At 44.8% G+C, this 22,510-nt stretch overlaps 2 protein-coding genes and 1 non-coding gene across 5 annotated transcripts; 1 reads left to right on the top strand and 2 right to left on the bottom strand.

Annotated features, from left to right (window-relative positions):
• Positions 1-720: 720 nt before the first annotated feature.
• On the bottom strand, positions 721-4,736 carry RRP7A (ribosomal RNA processing 7 homolog A). 2 transcript variants are annotated; one of them, XM_077783614.1, is made up of 7 exons: positions 4,520-4,736; positions 3,670-3,812; positions 3,381-3,506; positions 3,063-3,186; positions 2,361-2,458; positions 1,761-1,959; positions 721-1,293 (listed from the first exon to the last, which is right to left on the bottom strand). In XM_077783614.1, exons 1-7 carry the CDS (start codon positions 4,521-4,523, stop codon positions 1,208-1,210), a joined length of 780 nt encoding a protein of 259 aa, XP_077639740.1. In that variant the 5' UTR covers positions 4,524-4,736; the 3' UTR covers positions 721-1,207. The 2 variants fall into 2 exon arrangements, with proteins under 2 accessions (XP_077639740.1, XP_077639739.1); XM_077783613.1 differs by lacking the exon at positions 4,520-4,736 and adding an exon at positions 4,068-4,129.
• Positions 4,737-5,710: 974 nt separating this feature from the next.
• POLDIP3 (DNA polymerase delta interacting protein 3) lies at positions 5,711-20,925 on the bottom strand. 2 transcript variants are annotated; one of them, XM_021552728.3, is made up of 9 exons: positions 20,766-20,925; positions 17,172-17,556; positions 14,780-14,857; positions 12,826-12,921; positions 10,874-11,056; positions 9,974-10,051; positions 9,271-9,400; positions 8,024-8,090; positions 5,711-7,688 (listed from the first exon to the last, which is right to left on the bottom strand). In XM_021552728.3, exons 1-9 carry the CDS (start codon positions 20,822-20,824, stop codon positions 7,514-7,516), a joined length of 1,251 nt encoding a protein of 416 aa, XP_021408403.2. In that variant the 5' UTR covers positions 20,825-20,925; the 3' UTR covers positions 5,711-7,513. The 2 variants fall into 2 exon arrangements, with proteins under 2 accessions (XP_021408403.2, XP_021408404.2); XM_021552729.3 differs by having other exon boundaries at positions 14,780-14,854.
• Positions 20,926-21,187: 262 nt separating this feature from the next.
• LOC116183172 (U12 minor spliceosomal RNA) lies at positions 21,188-21,336 on the top strand. Its single transcript, XR_004147719.1, has one exon. It is a non-coding gene; the product is annotated as a U12 minor spliceosomal RNA (small nuclear RNA).
• Positions 21,337-22,510: the final 1,174 nt, after the last annotated feature.

The following is a 22,510-nucleotide window of genomic DNA, read 5'->3' as shown; positions in this document are numbered from 1 at the left end:
GCAGCTAAAATGCATCTTGGGAGGCAACAATTTTTACACACTGTCTGCCTTAGGTAGGCCTTATTAAGGATCTGCCTCCCAGTTAAATTGATGCAAAAGCCCACTGAAGCAGGCAGGCCTGTCAATCTGCAAGCAATGCAAACTGTATTTGCAGTCAGTTTTTTAGGAGAGGGTAAATCCATTTTATCTCAGCTCTCTGGAATTTACAACTTTCACCTTACATTCATGGTCACATCTCTAGCAAGGATGCAGATAGTAAAATAAATGTGTAAAATCCTGGGGCTGTGTGAGTTACTTCAATCACAGACCTACCACTACTCCAGAGCTGCAAAAATTCTATAGGAGCAGTACAAAACCATTGCCCCACACCTAAACATGCCTGCTGCCATCCTTACCTGCCTTCTGTGAGCTGGGGACAGGTTAAGTGGAAACAGGGCCTGGAGTTTGGTTTCTCCTTCCAAACCAGGCTGCTCAAAGTGGCATTGGTTCTTGCAACAGTGCTGGCTATCAAGAATTTCCCATGGCCTAGACATGGTTGCAGAGCTCCATGCACAGCTGGATGACTGGGCATCACAACACTTGGCCAGAGAGGAATCACCAAGAGAAGGGGTAGGGCTCTGTACCAAACCACTGATCTCTGCTTGTGGCAACAAGTCACAGTTAGGTTTTTCCTTAAGTCACTTCCCTCCTCAATCCTTCAATAAAATTTGCAAAGAAGCATCAGATTACAAGCTATAATTTTTACCACCACCCCAGCACACAGGAAGCTGTTTCCTACAGGAGACCCAGGAGGGGAGGAGGGAGAGAGAAGGATTCCCATGTTCTGAAAACAGTAGCAGCAGTTTATTTACAGTTCTTCAGCCATCCCCTGCCCCTGCAGAGGCTGTGCTAGGTCAATCACAGTTCTCACCAAGCTTTAGGTGTGGTTTCAGGTGGCAGGGAGATACATGTTGTCACAGGATGTGCCCCTTGACCTGAGCACCCTGAGAAGCGATGACATGGGGCTGAATGACAGAAGAGCAGGATACTGATACAAGTAAAGGGAACTCTCCTCCAGCAGCAGTTGCTGGGATCTCCCGTTTCAGATCCAAGGGTAAAGGCAATGCAAAGCTGCCTCAATTCCTCAAAATCCTTTGGCAAATGGAGTCAGTAGGCATCTCTCCTACCCTCTCCAGCACAAGCACCTGAAGAACAGCTCAGTAACAACTTAGTATGGCCGAAACTTGCGCTGGGCTCGCATCAGTGCAATCCTCTGCTTGTCCTCCTCAAATTTCTTCCTCAACTGGGCAATGTCTAAAACACAGAGAAGAAGAAAGAACAGCTCACTTGGGAGCAGCAGATCTCCCTCTCCTGGGAGCTTCACTTCCACACACCGGAGAGGCTCAGTCCCAACAGCCACAAACACATGTTTCCCAAAGCAGGTCCTTTTACACCACAGGTGAATGGCACGCTGGGGCTCCAGCTGTTCATCTCCGGTGGTGCTGCAGCTCCCTCTTGGGGAGGAATTGGCTAGTTTCCCCTTTCAATCACTGCCTTTGTGCAGACTGAATAAGCACCTCTTGGAAAACCACACCCTCCCACAAAATATTCCAGCAACCCTTGCTAGAACAGGTGGTGGCAAGAGGCCATTCAGATCCAGCCAGCCAGTTGCTTAGTGGCAGCTGGATGTAGCCTCCCCTGAAGGCAGAAGGATGCTCTTTGGGCCACAGTGTGAGAGACAAGAGACCCAGACAGGGGTAGGAGGAGACTTGCACACTCACGCTCTCTCTTGGTCTCACGATGCTGCCAGGCATAGAAGTTGAGCAGCTCTTTGCGGGCCCTTTTCTGTTTCTCCTTCTCCAGCATGCGCAAGTTGGCAGCCTCTGTCCGGGGCAGGCCCGGCTTCCGGCCCTTCCGGGTCACCTTCACCCAGCCCTCCTCATCTGGAACACCCTCCTCCTTGGCTGCTTTGGCTTCTTCCTGTAAGGACAGGAGGGTGAGGCAGCCCAGTGCAGATGCACAGCCTATGCACAGCTCCCCACAGCCCTCCCTTAAACAGAGGCAAAGTTACAGCTCCTGCTTCCACACAAGATTTAAAGGAAGGCATGGGATCAGGGCTGCAGGCATTCTACTCTCAGTCACAACATTGCATGCCAGCCATAAACCAATTTATTTGTGGATATCTGTTGTAAGCCCTAGGGGGTCAGATGCTGCAGACCAAACCTGTGTCTGACTGCCCAACAGCAGGGAGTAAAAAAACTCTGTCAAACAGAGAGACCCTCAGCCCTTTCCACTATGGCTGAACCACTGAGAAATCTCTCTTCTTTCTCTCCTCCCCAAGAAAACTGCTTAGTTGGGTTCTGTCCCTAGCTTGGCCTCACCTCTGCCATCTTTTTATCATAGTCTTCCATGTAGGCATCCACCTCAGCCTTCAGCTCCTTCGGATCCACGATGGAGGCCTCATAGCTGGCGATCCACTCTGAGACAGAGAGGGCACAATTCAGCAGTAGCTGCTATTAGAAGCAGGCTAGTGTGGTGCTTTTGGGCAGCTCTAGAGTGAACTCTAGCATGGGGGACGGACATATTGATCCCATTTGTGGTCACCTTCCCCCTGACACAGCTCAAACTGACTTGGCTGAGAGCACAATCAATATGCCATGGGAAGAGTTTGCAATTTGCCCAAGCAGAAGTGGGTTAGACTGAAGCCTAAGGGGCACAACATTCAGGGCTGTGCTTCTGTCAAGCAATTATATGTGAAGTGCTGTCAACCTGACAGACATTTGAGGCCTGTTGCATGAGTCTGGTGTCCATTTTGAGGACAAGATGTAGATGGTATCTCTGAATAATACTGAAAAAATGTCTGGAAAAAAGGACTGTTCCCCACTCTCCCAAAGGGTCACCGGACCAGACCTAAACTTCTGGTTCAGTAAGACTACCACACTGTGAATAATAAAAGAACAGAAAACACTAGACATATCCCCAGCTTTAGAACAAAATGGGACATGCAGGGTAGAATTCAGCAAACAATGAGTATAGCTCTTCCCCAGCATTAGCCCTCAGAAAGACAGCCAGAGCTGACATACTGCTAATGCCGGTTTTCACAGGGTGGCTCTCTGTTGATATTATCAGGGGACCTTTCTGTGATAGAGCCTTGGCTGCCTGGACAGCTGCTGGTTTCCTGAACACCACATATGCTACTTGAAATCCCTGAAAGAAAAAAACCACCGAGGTGAGTCAGATATGTAAGCGAAATTGGTGATGGAGCAAGAAAGTACTAAAGTAAGTGATCATGTCACCCAATGCCCCATGTGGTTTCCTTGTGCCTCATGCTCTGCAGAGAATCATTCAGTATTTGCCATCTTTCCCCACTGAAGTATTCCTCTCCCCCGCCCAAGCTTTACCTTTAGAGTTTTCTGGTCAAAGAATTTGGACGCCAGTTTATCTTTTTTCTCTCCTGGCCCTGGCTTGTCACAGATGTCCACAGACTGCACATGCCCGCAGCGAGAGAACAGCCTAGACAAAGAGTCCTTAACACGGAGAGTGAGAGAAAACACGCGGTACAGCAAAGCAGGAGCGATGCCTCCCTCGAACAGGCGGCAGAGCTCTCCGGGCGGCCCCAGCCCGGAGCAGCCCCAGGCACACCGGCCCCCGGGCCCCCGCCCAGCGCTCGGCCCCGCCACCCCCACTCACCGGGCCGCAGTACGGGGGCACGTTGAGGACGAAGAGGGTGCGGCGAGGCGGGTGCGCGGCGTCGGCCCCTTCCCGCACCTGGTGCTCCTTCACCAACAGGCAGTGGTGCGAGCGCTGCCGCTCCGCGAACTTCACCGCCAGAGCTGCGAGGGACCCATCGCTCTAAGACGCCGCTGCCGCCCCGCTCCCGGTCCCCGCGCCGCCCCTCACCCGTGTACCCCGCCGGCGCCGCTCCCGTTCCCCGCGCCGCCCCTCACCCGTGTACCCCGCCGGCGCCGCTCCCGTTCCCTTCGCCGCCCCTCACCCGTGTACCCCGCCGGCGCCGCTGCCGGTCCCCGCGCCGCCCCTCACCCGTGTACCCCGCCGGCGCCGCTCCCGGTCCCCGCGCCGCCCCTCACCCGTGTACCCCGCCGGCGCCGCTCCCGCCGCACACCCCGTGGCGGCCGCCATCTTCTCTGCGCGCGCGGCGCGGGGGCTGCCGGGAGTTGTAGTTCCCCGGGCGCCCCGCGGCCCCGATAATGGCGGCGGCCAGACTGAGTTTGTTTTTGTAAAAGCAGTGCAAAACTCACGCACTGCCCTTAATCTGAGAGAGGCAAGTAAATCTTAAAGAGATGTAGAAACATTCAAATGCAATGGTTTTTAAAGGCTCCTGTTGATTTAAAAAACCCACAAAACCTTTACAGACGAATTTGTAATGGAAGACAGAACCATTTTGAAAATACTGAAGCAAGACTAATGTAGGAGGTGACAAAATATGACATGATATGGAGAATTGATCCAACAAAAAATCAAGTTAAATAAGCATTATTGGAAGGTACATGCAAAAGCCATGAAAATATACCAAACTTACACATTGTGGCATAATTTCAGAAGTCCTCACACTTTTGAAATAAACCCAAAAGAAACAAAAAAACCCCCACCATTACTAATTACCTACCACCTGTTTTGGCCAGCCATTTAATTTAATATCTAAATTAATGCACATTCATTCAGAGTGCAGGCAATTAGTATTGCATACTCAAATTCATAATTTCTACCAGCCCAGGAAAAAAAAAAAAAAAAAAAAAAAAAAAAAAACCCACAAAACCAAAAACCACCAAAACAACACAAAAATACAACCATGTTGCCTGAGGATAAATGTAGACAGAAGGTGGTAGGTTCGAAATCATAATTAGCATGACAATTGCAGGATGTCCAGGAGAAACTAGAGAGCCAAGGTGAACTACCTGAAAGGGACTGGGAATCATCTGGTAAGAACTGGGAATAAATAGTTACTTTTTGTTTCAGTGCCCAACAGAAGAAGCCATGCAATGGTGCATTAAAGAGCTGACCAAAACCAGAACATCAATGTACACCAAGACACTGCTGTAAGACGAGCCATGGAGTGGTGTTTGGACACCCACACAATTCACCAATTTGTAAAAAATAAGAATATGCTGCCATAGACCACGGAATTATGGAACAGAGCAGTTAGTACTTCTTCCAAGGAAGTATGTCAACGCCATCATAAACTCATGTAACTTAAACATAAGGCAAAGTTTAACAGTAAGTTAAAATGCATCTTGCTACTTGGCTTCTCAAAAGGACACAGACCTATTAATCTAAAAAATCCTTGAGCTTCTCCATTCTTTCAGAAGAGGCAAGAGATGCACTCCTAATACACGTTTCACACTTACACAGCCTTCTGTCCAGCTGGTAATGAAAGTATCCCACTTCACCTAGAACAGATCTCAGAGCTGTTTTTGCTATAAAACTATTTTTAAATGACTAGGCTGTCAGTAACAAAGGCTTCTTTTTTTTTTCTGTAAAAAGAGAATTGGAAGTACATGGACACAAATGGCTCCAATTTAGTAGCAAGAGTCAGCTGCTACTTTGTATGATGGTAGATGAGTAACAATTCTCTCACCCATAAGCTCCTCTTGCTCTTCATCACTTTGGAAATTTCTACATTCACTTAGAAAGCACGATTGACTCAATGCTGGAACACCACCACTTATCTCTTGTTGCTTCATAGCATCTACAAAGGCTTAGAAAGGCTTACTCTCTGTGTAACAAACGTTTATTCAGAAACAGGTAATACATTATCTTTTCCAACCCCTAATGTTTCCTCCCCTCCCTCCCCCCCTTTTTTTTTTTATTAAAACACAGGTATTTGGTGGGCAATCTAAAAAAAGGAGAACAATAGCTGTCTTAGGTCCCCTCCCCTACAAACATCTGATGTTCACATGAAGCACCCCACCAATCATGGTGTCACTGGCCTTCAAACCAAAGAGAGTACTCCAGAAAAACAAGTCCTGTCAAGTCCTTATTATTTCCATGGCTAAAAGGGATACAGTGAGATTAAGGAATGGTCTGCACAAGCTAGATAGAAGAAAGTTCATACAGAACAAGAAAGCAAAAGAAACACAGGGGGTTGTCCAAGAAACGGAATCTGGACTTACAGGAGCTACTCAGCAGAGCTGAACAGAATGGATAAGGTTAGTCTCCCAGCTAGTAGGATCAAGTTCAAACCCTAACCCGATTCTGGAAGTTGCTCTCAGCCTTCCTCTCTTCCAATACAGTTTGAACAAACACAAACGAGTGGAGCTACTGGGACTTTCATCATCCAGGGCGCCAGTGCGGTACAAGCGATGGGAAGTCCTGGAAGTGCCACCTAGTGGCTTGTCACACACACGCGCTGGCCCACGCCACGTCCTCGCCGCCTGCACGGGATTTGACACTCCTCTCCCGAGTTCCTTACACAGTGCCAACTGCCCGCTGCTCCTAAACCTCTCCCTGAAGCCACGCTGCAGCCATCATCCTCCAAATCCGGGCATGCCAGCAGCATAACTGCACAGCAGCCAAACAAACAGCATCCCTCAAAGAAACAAGTTCTCAGACACAAGACTTGGTGTGTATTACGATCTGAAAAGGGTCTCAAGTCCTTCCTTTTTATAGGAGACTGGCTGAGTTAGAAGCCAAGAAACTCATGTCCGTGCATCAGCAGGAGGAGGCAATGCAATCTAATGGGAGTCAAACAATTGGGTTTCTTCTAGCTCTGACCATGACTGGTTCTTAATTTTTCAGTCCAGAAAGAGGAGAGCAGCTGAGCCTGACCCTCCAGAGCAAATACAATCCTTGTACGACTGCCAGAACAACTCTCCAGCACTACCAGAGCTGAAACACCCCTGCCCAGAGCACAATGGCCAGTGCACTTGCGCATACGTCCCTTCTGCCTCATGTCTCTGTTGGCTCACCGCGGGCAGCTCAACTTCTCCCGCTTCTTTTCAATGTCCCAGCTGCCGAGCAGGAAAGTGTCCAACAGCCAGAAGGAAGAGTTATGCCACCGAATGCACACAAGTCCTTTCTGGATAGAGCCCAACCTGCCTTTGTACCCAGTGCAGCAACTTCAGAAACAACGTGGTGCGTACCCAGTGCAGCAACTTCAGAAACAACGTGGTGCTCTTGCCTGTGGACAATCAAGGGGATGCACCCTTTAGTTAAAGGTCAGTCAGAAGAAAACAGAAGGAGATCACCACTCCTTCCCTCAAAGTCTATGTGCATTTTTAATGGCCACTGGGGGCTTTGGAGTAAAGGATGGAGTTACATGGTATATGCTTGGTAATACATTACTGGCAGAAGGGAAAGGTTATTCTCTTGGGAAAAAAAAAAATCATGGAAGAAAACTCCAACTATGAAAACAGAAAGTACACACACAAGAGGAAACACTATTGTACAGTAAGGTAGCGATCATAGAAAACAAAAAACTTCAGGACAGGCAAATGCAAGTAACATCTGCACTCCTGCACTTTCCTCATCCCCCAGCTTATATGAGTTTTCCAGTCCACTGCTTGCTCCCCCCCTCTCAGAGTTTAATTTTGAATTCTGTGGGCTGCACAGAGGCAGAGACCCCTGAGGATTTGAAGAGTGCCTTCAAGATAGTTTCAGGGTCCACTTCAGCTGGGGGATTTGAGGAGGCGCTTGCACTTGACCGGCGTGGTTCCCCTTCCTTCTTGACTGAAGGAGTATCACTCAATCGGCTGGAGGATTAAAAAAAAAATTTAAAAGGCAGTATTTAACCTCTCTTTATGATAAATAAATTTTACCACTGTGTCTGCATTTACTGTTACCAGTGTATCCCCCTTACCTATATCAGAGATAAAAGTTTTAAATATGCTTTTCTCACAAGAAAATATCCTCATCTCAGATTATTTTTGAGCCTCAGGGCTGAGAACACTATGTAGTCAAGCTACATTGCACTCCACTCAACATATTGTGGCACAGAAGGGGAGAGAAAGAAAATTCATGAGACAACAATTCTCAAAATAGAACCTGCAAAAGCCTTTGGACCTTTTCCCCACTGAAGGACACTTACAGCAATATAGGCTGGTCTGAGGTGATGACATTCCCATTCATATGAAGATTGCACTTCATTGGCTGACCTAAATAAAAACAAAACACAAAATCCATTCTATCAGAAGTGGAGTAGGGCAAGATCCTTGAAACATCACGCAACAGCGCAAGCAGTAGAGTTCGACATGCTGGGGAAATAGAATAAACAGCTGATAAATCTTTTGTTGCAGAATCATAGCAATAGAAGAGCCACTGAAACACTCAGTACCATATGAAGGATCATACTAAATAACAAGTTACACAGAAGTATGAAGCCTTCAGCAGGGACACAAGAGGATCTCCCATTCTCAGCTGTCTGCTCCTCATCTGACATCCATAACATAGCACTCATCTAAAGAAAGAAAAAGCATCTATTTCCAGCTAAAAATTAACAGTTCAACAACAATTTCAGTTTAACATGGTTAAAAAATAAAATTGCATTATTCAAAGTTTATGAAGCATCTGATACTATTTTACAAGTCCAATTCAAAATGTTTCTAAGTACGCCCTGAAACTATTGCAAATACAAATTTTACTTGTATTTTGCAAGCAGTTCTGTAAGCAGGTAAAGCCTTCCTAAGGACTTTCTGTGGAAGAGTAAAGTTTTACAACAATTTCTGTGAGCTCGAGACAAGTCTGATAAGAGGCTCCATGTTTACCCCTGAAAGAATTTTCTACCAAGGTTGTTGACATAGAAACCAAGAAAGAAAGAAGGATAAATACGAGAAACCTAAAACTGCCTATTCTAATAAGCACTTTGCTTGTCTTTTGTGACCAATGAGTAACATGTAAACTTATGAGTTCTGTAAGAATGTGTAAAAAGGCATGCATGCTACAATAAACAGTCTGAAGCCTTCTGAAAATGAAGTGTGTTGCTTTGTATTGTCTCCATCTCAACTACGACAGCTTTACAGCTCTCAGTACCTAATTAGAAACACAAGGAATTTAATCTGAAAGTTAGACTACGAGACTCATCAGGACCCTGCCCCCAGCTCTGAATGTGCTTTTTCCAGGAAAATGTGGGTAGGGCTCTTTATTGCATTTAAATAAACTGTGTATATATTCAGCTAGTTACACAGCAATTATTATCTTATCTAGCTCTTGAACTGATTTTCTAGTATTTCTCTCCTGCTACCATATTAACATCTAAGATACTTTTAAACCTTCCTCTCAGGTGGAAAAGTAATTCTTTTTTTTTTACACTACATGCAACTCTGGCATCAAACTTACCATCTAAACACCTGTTGTTGTACTTCTTATATGCTGTGATAGCATCTTCTTTCTTCACAAATACTACCTCAGCCACGCCAGGGTGCACCAGCCGGGCTCGCTTCAGAGCGCCACACACACAGAATAACTCCTGAGGACAGAGAGTCAGTCATGACCATGGTCACATCAAAGGCACTGCATGAGAAGGGTTTACTAGCTTCATCACACCACCCATCCTGCTTATTAAATACCTGACAGGATCTGGACACTTGTCTTACAGTGTTTGTTACGGTTTAAGTACTTGGCACTAGTAATAGAGAGTACACAAGCAGGGAAGTTCAAGGCCAGTAACCCAGTAATGTTTTTCCCACAGGAAGTCTAGATTTAATTCTCAGCCCCGTGAGAATGGAAGCCCCTAGATAATTTGGATGGAGGCATAAGTTTGGGTAGAAGAATTATTTGGTGTGAACTCTTCTTCTAAGTGATGTCAGGTATCTCAAAATACTCTGTGGGATTTTGTCCCATGTTCTTAAGTACACACTTTTTTTAAAAAGTGCAAACAACCCCCAAACAATCAGGACCCCTCTAAGTTTTTGCACAGACAGTAAACCCACATCACACCTCTCTTCACTGCATTCACCATAGATCAAGTGATTTATCAGAAAAGGTAGGACATGGAAAGGAAATGTCACTCATGCACAGTCTGGCAGAAAGCAACACTCACAACAATATCTTCTTCTGTGACTCGAGGATGCAGATTATTTACGGTCATCTTTGTGCCTTCCAAAGGACTGAATGCCAGCTGCCAACACAAAAAAATGCATCACAGAAATATGGCACACAATACAGCACAGCAGAGAAAGCAATAAAAAGTCACTAAGGATCTATCTAGGAATGTCTGTACACACACACAAAGGAGAGCTACTGCTAAGTAATGGGAAATATCAATGTTTACTAAAGCCCAGTTCATCTGATGGCAAAAAGGAGCTTCTTTTCCATGCTAGTTTTTCTCTGAAGTAACTTTTCACTTATTCCCAAGAATAACATTAACTTAATCTGCATACATGGTACTCTGGTCATGCCCACACTTTTAATAGCCTGTCTCTGTTGTACTCTACACCAGCCAGCGAACCCCAAAATACAGCTCCAGCCTCTCAAGAGCATGCTGAAGTCAGCACACCTAGGAACACCTGATGGGTTACCTGTACCCAACATCAGACAGTTTGGCAAAGCAATTCCAGGCAGGCTGTCTACAAATTGCCTGGGAGGTCTCATGTGTACATTTGGAAGAACTCCTTTTTTTCCTTGCTAGCTGTAGGGGACATAAAACGTATGAAATAGTGTTAAAACACTACTCCTAGGGACATGAAAGCCACCAAGGAGCGTCCAAGCAATTACCACCTTCCTGTAATATGGATTCCTCCAGGATCATGCACAGGGAAGGGATGTTTAGACAGGTTTCAAATTCTTGGAACATGGACTGCAGTTATCAGAATAACCTTGATGATGTCCCAGAACTAATGGTGGAAGGCAGGCACAAATGAGCTGTTCACATGTCCAATGAACAAGTTTCAAATGTTTCAGAGACTTCTATAAAGAGCATTTTCCCCTTCCCTGAGCTCACCTCAACAGGTGCTGGCTCTTTTGGAGGCACTTCCTTTGTCACTAAGGTCCGGGACACGTTTGCCAAGGCCTTTGTCCGTATAGGAGGGGCAGTTGCAGGTGGAGCTGTGTATGTATCGTTCTGGACCACTTTAGTCAGGGGAACAGTCTTGGACAGAGAGAATTTATTGCTGCTCAGACCAGTCTACAGGAAGAAAAAAGAAAGCATCTCAGAGCTACAGCATACAAAAGCCATCACTCTTCTTCAAGCACCACCACCAGAGTATTACTAGTATGCACTGCATGTCCTTCCCAGTGTCAAAACCACTGCAGTGCTGAAGACTATCAAAAGCCTCAGAGAAAAAAAATCAGTGCAAGTTTCTGCGCATAAACATAGAAAGGTATACTTATCCAGAAAGAGCACTTCCCTCATAAGCACTTTTTGGCTTCATACTTTTCATAAATGAACTCTAACAATGTGATCTGAATTGGAAAAGCTCCTTTCATCTGCAGACTTTCAAGTACTTTATAAAGAGTTCACAAAGATTGCTCATTAACAGTAAGATTGAAAATTCATGGAACAAAAAGCAGTAATTCCTCAGAATTGCCAAGCTAGGGCACACAAAGACATTGAACTTAAGCTGAAATACCTGAGTTTAAAGCCAGACAAAACTTGTGCTTGGAAGCTGATGTGAACTGGAAAGAACAAATTTACTTCTGAAAAAAAAAAACAACTCAAAAAACCCTCAAAAGATTATTTGAGAATCACAAATCGCCTAAGATCTATTCTGAATACCCACATAAGGAAATAAATTCCTGGGGTAATCACAGTACTACAGTGCCTGCATGATGGTAAAACCACATGAATTTGCTTTCCAAGACCAGAGAGTAACTTAGCCCAAACCTGTGCCCAACTCCCATGTCTGAAACAGGGCTAACTTCAAACACACGAGGTTGGTAAGGGCCTTATCCAGCTAAGCACTGAATATTCAAGAATGACGACCACAGAGCCTCTCTTGGTCTCTGTGCCAGATGCTAATCAATACTGTGAGAATTTCACCAACTAGAATTTCTTTTGCTGCAGCACATTTACTGGTTTGTCTTCTCCATGATCACTCCTATAAAGGACCTTTCGCATGCAGTGAGTGGACAGATCTCACTACAGCCTTCTCAGCCTTGAGACACTGCTCTCTCACCTTCTCCTCATGCATAATACAGTACAGCCCTCTGACCACCCTGTTAACTGGTTTCAGTCATGTCTTTCTTGTATTGCAGAGCCCCAAGATAGGCACAGAATTCTGGATACATTCTCAAAATGTAGAACAGCAATAATTACCTTCCTTGCTTAATTACCTACAGTTGGCTTTTGCTGCTGCAAGGATGCACTACTCGCTCATTCTTAGCAGATCACACAGCAGGACCCCTAGGCTCCTTCCTACAAAGCTGCTGCTGCTTTCTAGCCAGTCAGTTCTCAGTTTAAGCTGCAGAGGGCCATCCCATGCCAAAAGCAGGACCTTGCGTTTTTCTGTACTGAAATTCCATTTTCTCCAGAGCAACAGTCCTCCCCAACAAAATGCCTACTAAGATTTTTGCACTGCAGGAAATTTCCTGCTTTGATGCCCAATCTCCAGAAGCAGCAGAAAGCTTTCCTTGCTGGTTTACTCAAACAGTAACAAGACAGGTTCAGTGCACTTTCTCAACAAGAAGAAAGAGCCAGGATGCAGCAACCTGCCAGCAGGGCAGAAAGCACACATTCTGGCTGCTGAGAGCCCATAAAACCAGTTACTTAAAAAAACTATGTTCCAAAAATAACAGTAGAAGCATTGGCACAAAGTAAGGGTGGGGTGAAGAGCAAATATTTGAGGAGAAAACAATTTACAGACTTTAAAAGAACTTAAATCCTTTTAAGACACAGCCACTGTGTCCACGCAATGTGAGCACAGCATGGTGGGGAATGTTCAGATAACCCTTTACCGAGTTGTGCAGGAAACTGTTTGTGGTGGTGATTTTCATCTGTTTGCTAGGAAGGGGAGAGACACTTTCATCATCGTCTTCCGTGTCATACAGGCCCTGAAGTAAAGAAGGTAATAGTTTACATGCAGGTAGATTTCATTGAGACATTTCAAAAACAAGTAGTTTTCTCCTGCCTTCAACCATCTTCAGTTAATGAACACAATTACACTGGATTTTAGTTTCAGGTATATAAGTCCATGTCAAAACATCAGTATAAAAACTACTGGACTTTCTTTCCAAAAATACCACAGTAAAACTGTTTCCCTAGATATACTGAAATCACAGAGATTCCTCTACTCCTGGACTTCATTAGGACTGTTGAAGCTACATTATTGCAATAAAGCCTCAGGGTCTTTTTAGCACTTTCCTACCTTTACAGTTGAAACCTGTTCATGTGATTTTTAAATTAGTTTGGGAGCGTATGGTGGGTGCTTTTGTTTGTTTGTTTGGTGGTTTTCGTTGATTTTTTTTAAATTAAACAAATGCCCACTGAATACATGTAAATGGAACATTCCTTCTGAATAGCCTACTTTCCTTAGCACAGGACAGACCCATTTGGCCCTAGAAAACACTGCACTAAGACCTTTACTGAATGAATTATTAATTTTCCAGTTCAAATTAACACTCACAGCCTTGCCTTAAAATACTGAAATGAGCTCCTACACAAGTATTTTTTCGATTCACCCTAAATAACGTTAAGAAAAATTCTAGACACATATAGGAATACCTAATACATAAATCACAACTGCAAGCAGCTTCCCATTAATTCAGTAAAAAGGTAAAGAAAAATGGAGGGATTAGCAATAAGAGCTTGCAAAATCAGTGGGCTGTCCATAGTCGGCAAAATTCTGGTTTACAAACAGGGAAGTTGTTCCAGTCACAGAAATGTTATGAAGTAAAAAAAAAAAAACCAAAATGGACAGAGAACAGAGGAGAATTGTGCAGAAAATAAAAGAGCTAGGAAACACACTAGGCATCAGGATAAAGGACTTGAGTTGGAGACAAAATGAAATGGATTCCACATTTACAACGATGAGGTTGGAATAATGAAGACACTTCCTTAAACAACAGCATCTGGGATAGGTGAGGGTAGCAGACCAGCATAAAGGTAACATACAAAAATAGATAAAATTACTATAATCATGGCAAAAAAAATCACATGACATGATACTGTGAATATCAGATTTCCAGTACTTCATGCAATACTTCATGTACACACACAAAATAACATAAATAATAAAAATATCCAATTCTTCTCTGAAAGCACCTACAGTAGTAAGATGGCTGAATGGCTGGGGGCTGTGATGAAATCTGTTAAAACTGATGCCAGAAAGACAATGCTCTAAGGTCTTTCTCAAAATCTGCTTGAAAAGGGTTTTGGGAACTCTGGAAGTTCATCAGAATACTAGTTAACATCACGTTAACAATCTCTATCAGGATTCCAGCAGTGGCCCACAGCTGGGATTTCACAGAAAGGTTATACCCTCTCCCACCTCACTGCAGTATATTTGATCATGTACAATCACATCCTCTCTCTGAAGAGGCTGGCAGCATGGTGAATCAAAACAACCAACAACTTGATCTGATGTGGTGTCATAAGAAATTTATACAGAAACATCAGAGCTAGAGGTCTGCCTCTAGGGAAAAAAATAGACCATTAGCATACAGATAAAACTGGGAATATCTACTTCTCATTCCAGTATCTCATGCACTAAGAATCAAGATAAATTTTACTAAATGAAAGCCTCAATTACCACAAAACTATCTTAACCGTGCAAGACACAGTAGCTAAGCTGATGGAGAAGTTTCAAATGTTTTCTTTCCTACTTAAAGAGTTTTCTTTGCACCTGCCAATGTTTATGGACACATTTTCTTCCCTGTTAAAGGCAACAGAGAGTACAGAGCAGGTACACACCTGTTTATGTGTATGGTTGTTCACCACATTGATCCTCATTCCTGCTGGATGAGAGTGTCCAGGAACTGGAGCCTTCTGCTACAGTTAGAGATAAAGCACCAAAGCATTAAGCATTGCAGTCCATCAGGTTAAGTTCAGAAGATCAAAGCTTTACTTGAATACCCTGAGATCACTTAAATTAAACTTACCTTCCCTGCTTTGAAATATATTACCACAATATGCTCTTAGGTAACACTTGTATTTCCTGTGATATGTTCAATATTGAGATAGCTTCACTTAAATTAAAATCTAAAGACCACATGAAGAAAAGGATTCAAATTACTCAGGGTTTAGTGCAAGATTACTGGGAAGTTAATGTCAGTCCTGTCAGGACTGACTAGATCTACATTTCTGCCAATACAAAACCATGAATGGGGTAAGTCACAAAATGTCTCTTCTTTCATGCTACTGGAAACTAAACATACATATCTCCATCAAACAAAAGGAGAATATACACTGCCCCTTAGCACTGGAGCTGGAATAAAATGATGCACAGGGTAGTGTGCAGCCCATTATGCCATGAAACAGGGAAACCACAACAGAAGGAGGTAGGGAATGTACCTGTACTAATCAATAACTGAAATCATGCAGCAACATCCATAAAAATGCCCTTCTGTTTTTTGCAAAAGCTGGAATCTGTCCATTAAAGGATAATTATTCTTACAAAAATAGTCCACACATGTAATAAAATCTTCAGATTTGCATTTTCTCTAGACTGCAACTTATATCATAGCACCTCATGTTTCAATTTGCTGATCAAAGAAACAAGGACACCCATCCTACAGAAACAGCAGCAGACCTACTATCATTTTTTGGTTTCAAGGTTTTTTCCTTCCTTTATGATAAACAAGACCTCAGGACAGCACATTTAGAGCTGTGTGCTGTACCTTGGATCAAGATACACTAGTTTGATTCCACTTCCATGTTCTGGCAAATAGGAGGGTCAGAGGCAATTTGGAATTTCAATACAAACATTTTTTTAAATTTTTAGATAATTGCAAGATTCTGTCTAGAGACTGAATCACCATGATACCCTATGTATTAATTATATGTTCCCTTGCACTATGTTGTCTAACAAGCAGAAAATACTATTGGTCAAAAGAAGTAAAACAAAAAGCCCACAAAACACCAGGTCAGAACAAACAGCTACTGCACCAAGTCTCTGGAAATTACTTTAACTCCTAGAAACTTCGTAGATGATGTTCAATTCCTCATGGCTGATGCTGGTGATTTGGCTTAGAAGGACAGTAAGAGTGCTAATCACCCTCCTAATTAACAACTGCTGAACAGACTGCTCTACCATTAGCCCTTCTTACTACCTCAAGAGTCCTTTCTCCTTCTTACATCAGCCTGCCAGGAAACCTGCAGAGTAGTGGGAAACTTCCTAGGCCAATTTGCAGAAGAAACTTGTTTGATGTTTCTCTTCAGCAAAACCCAGAGTCTGCTGAACTGCACGCTCATCTAGGCTTTCAAACTCATGACAACAGATTTCTGGGTATGAGTAAGCACACTGCTGATTTTTGGGAGGTTGAAAATGGAAGAGCTAGACTAGGAACTTCAGTTACATGCTTGTACAGGTAAGGAGCAAAACCACTCAAACAATAATCCCAACAGTCTGTAAATTTCTCTTCTGACTCTACACATTGGATCTAATAGACACGGTTCTAGAGCAGTTGTTTCTCAGAGAAACTGGCTAAGAATCAAGTTGCTATGCACGCAGCAAAATGAAATAAGAAAACCCAAGGAAATCAGCAGGTCAGGGTGATCAACTGATTATAATACAATTGAAAAAAATCTTGAGCCTCAGCAGGAATGCTTCATGTGATCAGGCAAATCCCTGGAAACCAGACAAGTATAAAAAAATTGTAGAATGGCTCATTGAATTTTAAATTTTCTTAGATACAAACACAGCTGCATATTCTAAACTGCTATTCCACCACTAGGATAAACCAGTTATCTATACAGGACAATCCACCACATCAGACTTGCAAAGAGGAGCAGTATAATAATACCAAAAAATCCGCATCATTTTGTTTGCATTCAGGTAGGAAAGAGACTACTTAACCATTAAGACATCTCCTTTAATGCTGACAGGAGCTCTATCTTAGTCTTTTTGGTCCCAAAATTAAAATGAAAATTTAAAAGAAAGGTGTGATTCCACAAAAATCCCAAGAAGCTGCAAGGACACACAAAAGGATCAGAATCCCACCCCATAGGCTGGAATGAACTGTATCATTGTTGCTTCTCTTGTAACCATATGAACATACTAATGTATTATCCTGTCTACTGAACTGCTGTAGAGTAGCAGCAGTTCAGTAGAGCAGAGGGGCTCAGGGGCGACTCATTTACCTACTTGGATAGTTTTGGTGATTTTCATGGCTGGATTTACTGTCCCCATAGCTGGGCTGATAGCAGCTGGAGTGCTCCTTTTTAAGCTGATCTTCTCTCTGGCATCCACCACTTTGGTCACCTTTTCAGCAGCAACACTTTGCTGCTTACGGGAATTCAACATCTCTCGAGCATCCTGCACCTTCCCTTTGATTTTGAACCGAGCGTCCTTTTGAACCAGTTTTTCTCGGGCATCTTTAACCCCCAGTTTGTGCCGGGCATCAGCGAGTCCAATCTTCTGTCGGGCATCGAAAGTCTGCTGAAAGCTCACAGCTGGTGATCTATTCAGAAGATTTTGTTGGATCCCAATGCGAGATCTTACACCCCCAAACACTGGCCTTGTGTTAAGTCTGAGGAGAGGGAAAAAAAAAAAAAAAAAAGAAAGTAAGTTTTGGGCATTATATTTGTGCTGCTGCAAACAAAAGTTCATTATTACTGCACAGAAGTTCACTCCAGTTGGATGTCTAAATACAACAGCAGAACTCCTAAGCTCTTTCATGCTGGATTTTTTTTCTACAGAATCAGCTAAGGAACTGATTTCCAAAATCCATCCTTAAGTTCACATTTACAAACTAAAGGGTCTGACTTCAGCTGTGCTAAGTACATACTACATTTAAACAAAATTCAACAACGTGGGTACTTTGGGGAAACCTCTGAAGACAAAGAGGAACAGGAACAGACTGTCTAGCTTTAGGAGTGAACAAGTCTGCTAAAGCATCCTCTGTAATACAATAATACATCCTGATATGAAGGAAACATACAACTACACATGATTTCAAGAAATCTGGGCAGCAAGTTCAAATTTGTGGGAGCACAGCAACTTGAATTTTAGTATGTACAAGCACCAGTAACAATTCCAGTTCAAAGCCACCAGTTTCAAGGTTGATTAGCTTCCAGCAAGAATAGTCATTAGTCAAATTACTTTCTAAAATAACTGCCTCTTCTTTAATCTACTAAAAGAACTACTGCACTTGATGGCCTTTACTTTTTAAGCACAACATTATCACAATACTAAGCACAGAAAGACAACAGCTCACAAAAACGACAGCATTTGTTCTTGTAGACAAACATTCATAAAAAGCAGCACAATACAGGGTAAAAACTAGAACTACCTTCTTATTACAGGTCTGATGCACTTTTTCAAAATCTGCCCTAAGAACAAAACCAGTTTATCTAAATGGAGTCTCTCTGATGAGTATTTTTAAAGTTTTTTATTTCACAGGGCTTTTTCGTACTAAAAAAAAAAAAAAAAAAAAAAGTAGAGAGAAAAAATACTCTTGCTGTTGACTTTCTAAAAGTCAAAATAGAGGGCTAAAAAGTTAATCTGCTTTCAGAAATGTGTTGCCCAGTATTATAAAGTGTAAAAGTAGATACCTGGAATTCGTTGTAATAAAAGAGTAGTATTGCAAAATCAAATTATGATGCTATTTCCATTCTTCATGGACCTTTACATTACTATTTCCTGATCTAACTCCACAACCTTTACCTTATTTACAGTCATGTATTTTCAATGAAGAGATCTTTCAAAACAAAACCCCAAACAATCAAACAATGAAAGACTTAACCTCTGCTTCTGCCTCTCTCATTCTTGTGTCTCAATGTCTGGAAAGCTGGGACTGGAGTCCCATTTTATCACCTATCTAAGAGTCCTATGGCTGCTCTCTCATACAGCCAAAGCAAACCAGCTAAAAGAAACAGGAGGATTATTAAGACTACCTATGAAAATATACACAGAACACAGGAGACTAACAGTACCCATAAAGCAACAGCCACGGAGCAAGACCTTCCTTGCAATTTTAAAAAGCATTTATTTAGCAATGTTGAAAGCATTCAGCAGGAGCACTGCAAAGGGCTGGATGAGTGGCTCATGAGAGAGGTCAAAGTACAACCAAAAATGTATGTATCAACATTTAAACTAGAATTAGTTAATACTGTTGATGACAAAACCCAGTGAAATAGGTTAAGAAACTGTACTGAAGATTACACCGTTTCTGAAAAGTTGTCTTTACCCTAATAATCAACTCTCTTTCACAGATAATTGCCTACCCTACAAGAACATTAACTGCTGAGGTATTTGTGCCACAGCACCTGAAATAAAAGCAGATCTCAAAGATCTAATTCACTTTCTACGATTCTAAGCTCTGGCTTAAATATGTTAGGGACCAGTACATTTTATTAGTGAAATTTTTTCTATTATTTCATCTAGGCTACTGAGCAGCATGGATATAATGATTTAAGTTTATCCAGACTTCACAAAGCCAAGTTTGCTACCTCAGGAATTTATAAAGTGAGCTAAACAAACACACAAGAAGAGTGTGGGGCACAACAATTCTTACAGTGCTGCAGATGGATTATTGTTCAGAAAAAAAAAAAAAAAAAAAAAAAAAAAAAAAAAAAAAAGGCAGGAAGAATTCCTGGAAGAAATGAGAGTTAAAGAGGGATTAAGGAGGTACTTGGGGCATAGTAAGCAGCCTAAGACTCTTCCAAATATGCAGGACAACATGAATGAAAGCGCAAAGCTAAGGCTTTGTCTAGACTAGGATTTAAATATGTTGGAATGTTTTGGAAGTATATGTCAGCCAGGCAACGCAGAATATTACTCTAGACATGTAAGTGTATACACATTCAGAGTCAAAACCGAAAAATAATAAATTAAAAAAAAAAAAAACAAAAACAGAAAAAAAGGAACCAACAAAGCAAGAGCACACAGAGCTAACAGAGATTGGGGACAAGTTCTTCAAAACCATTGCGAGACTACGGCAAAAGCGAAAATGAAAAGGTACCGAAGGAGAATCCAGGTAAGAACTGCCAACCGTGGCAGTAAATGGCCCAGCTTAGGCTGGAGACTTCTGCCACGCAAAGAAATAACCTGACCTTGCAGCTCCGATCTGCAACATGCTCCACGTCCCCTCAACTACTTCGGACAACCAGGCGGAGCACCAGTGACCACGCTAGAGGGACGACGCCTTCCGCAGCCCGGGCGGCGCTGCGGCCGAAGCCCCGGCAGCCCGGTCCGCGCGGGCGCCCGGCGGCCCCGGGCGTTACGGCCCCCGAGCGCCCGCAGCCCTCCCACAATGCACCGAGCCGCTCCCGGGAGCGCGCGGCACTGCCGGGTGACACCGCAGCCCGGGTACCCGCGGCGTTCGGGGCGCCCGCCCCGTTACGGGGAGCAGCGCTGCGTTAATCGGTGGGGACAAGCAGGAGGCAGCGTGGGCAGGGCGAGTCGGAGGGCTCGGTGAGACATGGGACGACGCCAGGAATCCCGAGGAGACCGAGAGGGGACGGGCCGGCAGCGCTCCTGCCCCACCGGGGCAGCGCCAGGCACAGGGGCCGCGGTGGGGCCCGACCCCCGCCCCGGCCCTGAGTGACAGCCGCCGCCGCCAATCGCATGGCAGCGCGGACCCGCAGGCCCGCGGCTCAGCCAATGGAAACGCGAGGGCGGGAGCAGGGCCGGGCCGCGCCGAGACAGCCGCGGCCCGCAGCCCCCGGAGCGGAGCCACCCGAGGAGCGGCCGGGGGCCGCCGGCCCGAGGCGCTGCGTCGCCGTCCCGGCCGCTCACCTCCCCTTCACCGTCACACCGCGTTTCCGTATGAGCTCGTCCAGAGACAGGTCCGCCATCTTGTCGCGGCCCCAACGATGAGACGCAGCGAGAGAGTCCCGGAGGTGACACCGTGCGGCTTCCGCTCCTCGCCCCGCCCCCAGAAGTACGGCGGGCCCCGCCCCGGCTCCGCCCGCTGTGACGGGCCGCCCCACAACTCCCCGCGGTCCCCGGGCCTCTCATTTGCATACGGCGCGGCACGGCGCGGCTCGGTTCGGGCTCGGTTCGGCCCGCGGCGGCGGTTCCGCGGCGCGAAACGGGGCAGGAGCCGGGCGCAGCGGTGAGGACGCTGCAGAGCGGCCAGAAGCCGCGCCGGCGGCGCTCGCCCTGACCTGTGGAGCCAGTGCGGAGCGGCGTCCCGGCGGCGCGGCGGGCTCTAGGTTATGCCTTAAACTTATGAGTAAGGAAAATAACGACCCGGGGTGACGCCCGGGTCCTCACTCGGAATGTGAGAGGAATTTTTGCGCGGGTACAGGTCGCCCCTGGGTGCCCCGCTTACTTCGCGGGATGCCCGGGTGCCGTGATCTGCCCGACCCTCCGTGGCCCGGGTGCCAAGGACAGAACTGCTGCGGCGCGCCGCCCCCGGGGCGGCACACAGCCGGGCCCACGCGGGCCAACGCCAGCAGAAATTCCGACCGCACTGGAGATCGGAAATTCCTTTAAATAAACCACCAGCCTTGCCTAATAAATACTTCGCGTGTCTGCAGGACGCAATTCCTTTTCCGTTCTTCTGAGGGAGCAGTTCCACCGTTTAAAATCACGCGAAGAGTGAAAGCGGAACGGTGCCTTGTGCAGCTGGGGCAGCGGTGAGCTGCCGGGTCCCTGCGGCTCTCCGTGCGGGCCGAGGCGTGCTGCCGCCCTCAACGCGCCGCTTCGCAGCACGGCACAGCCTCGGCTTCCCCCAAATGCGGCTTGGCTCCCGCCGCAGCTCTGTCACGAGCTTCGCTTCTGACCCCTTCGCACCCCGCTGTTCCCTTCTGCTTCCCCAGCTGAGCTGCACTAACCCTGGGGCTTTTTTATTTCACTTCTTCTATTCCATAATAGATATTTCCAATAAAGGTATTTTACGGTCAGTTTCTCAGAATACGCCAGTTTTCTTGCACACACCTGGATCCCAGGTCATGTTGTCAGTGACCTGCTGCATGCTTAGGGAATACTAAATTCCTGAGAGAAGCAGAGCAATTTGCTTGCAGAGAGCTGCACAGAAATTTGCCTTTCTTTCTGGGGGCCCATTGAGAAAATCCCAGGGAGTTTGTGCAGCCAAGGAAACTGATGGATTAGAAAGAAAAACTGGAGAAAAGGATTTGGCAGGTGTTGAGTTATAAGGGTCTTGGGTCTTCAAAGAGATAGGAGTAGTTGTTGGTTGTTGTAAAGTTGTTTATTGTATGAATACATCAGTATTGAAGGTGAAGAGTTTAAAGTTTGTGCTAAATGCTTTCTGGTATAAAGTCTTGATGTTTTGAGTAGAAGCAGTAGTAGTTAGTAGGAGCAATTATCACCTTTTTTGTACCCCATTGTAGGGGTAAATACATAAATTTATACATAAATAATCTAATCAGCTAAAAACAGGATTCTAAAACATTCTTCCTACACCTATCTGAGCTTCATTCTAATGTGTGAAAGTAGTGTTAGTTTTTACACAAAATCTACGCATATAGTTCTATCTGTTCTATTTAGAAATGTAAGCAATGTTCTGGTATGTTTTT

The sequence above is a fragment of the Lonchura striata genome, chromosome 5 (genome assembly GCF_046129695.1).
Source record: "Lonchura striata isolate bLonStr1 chromosome 5, bLonStr1.mat, whole genome shotgun sequence".
Taxonomy (NCBI): domain Eukaryota; kingdom Metazoa; phylum Chordata; class Aves; order Passeriformes; family Estrildidae; genus Lonchura; species Lonchura striata.
This window is presented reverse-complemented; position numbering and strand designations above follow the sequence as displayed.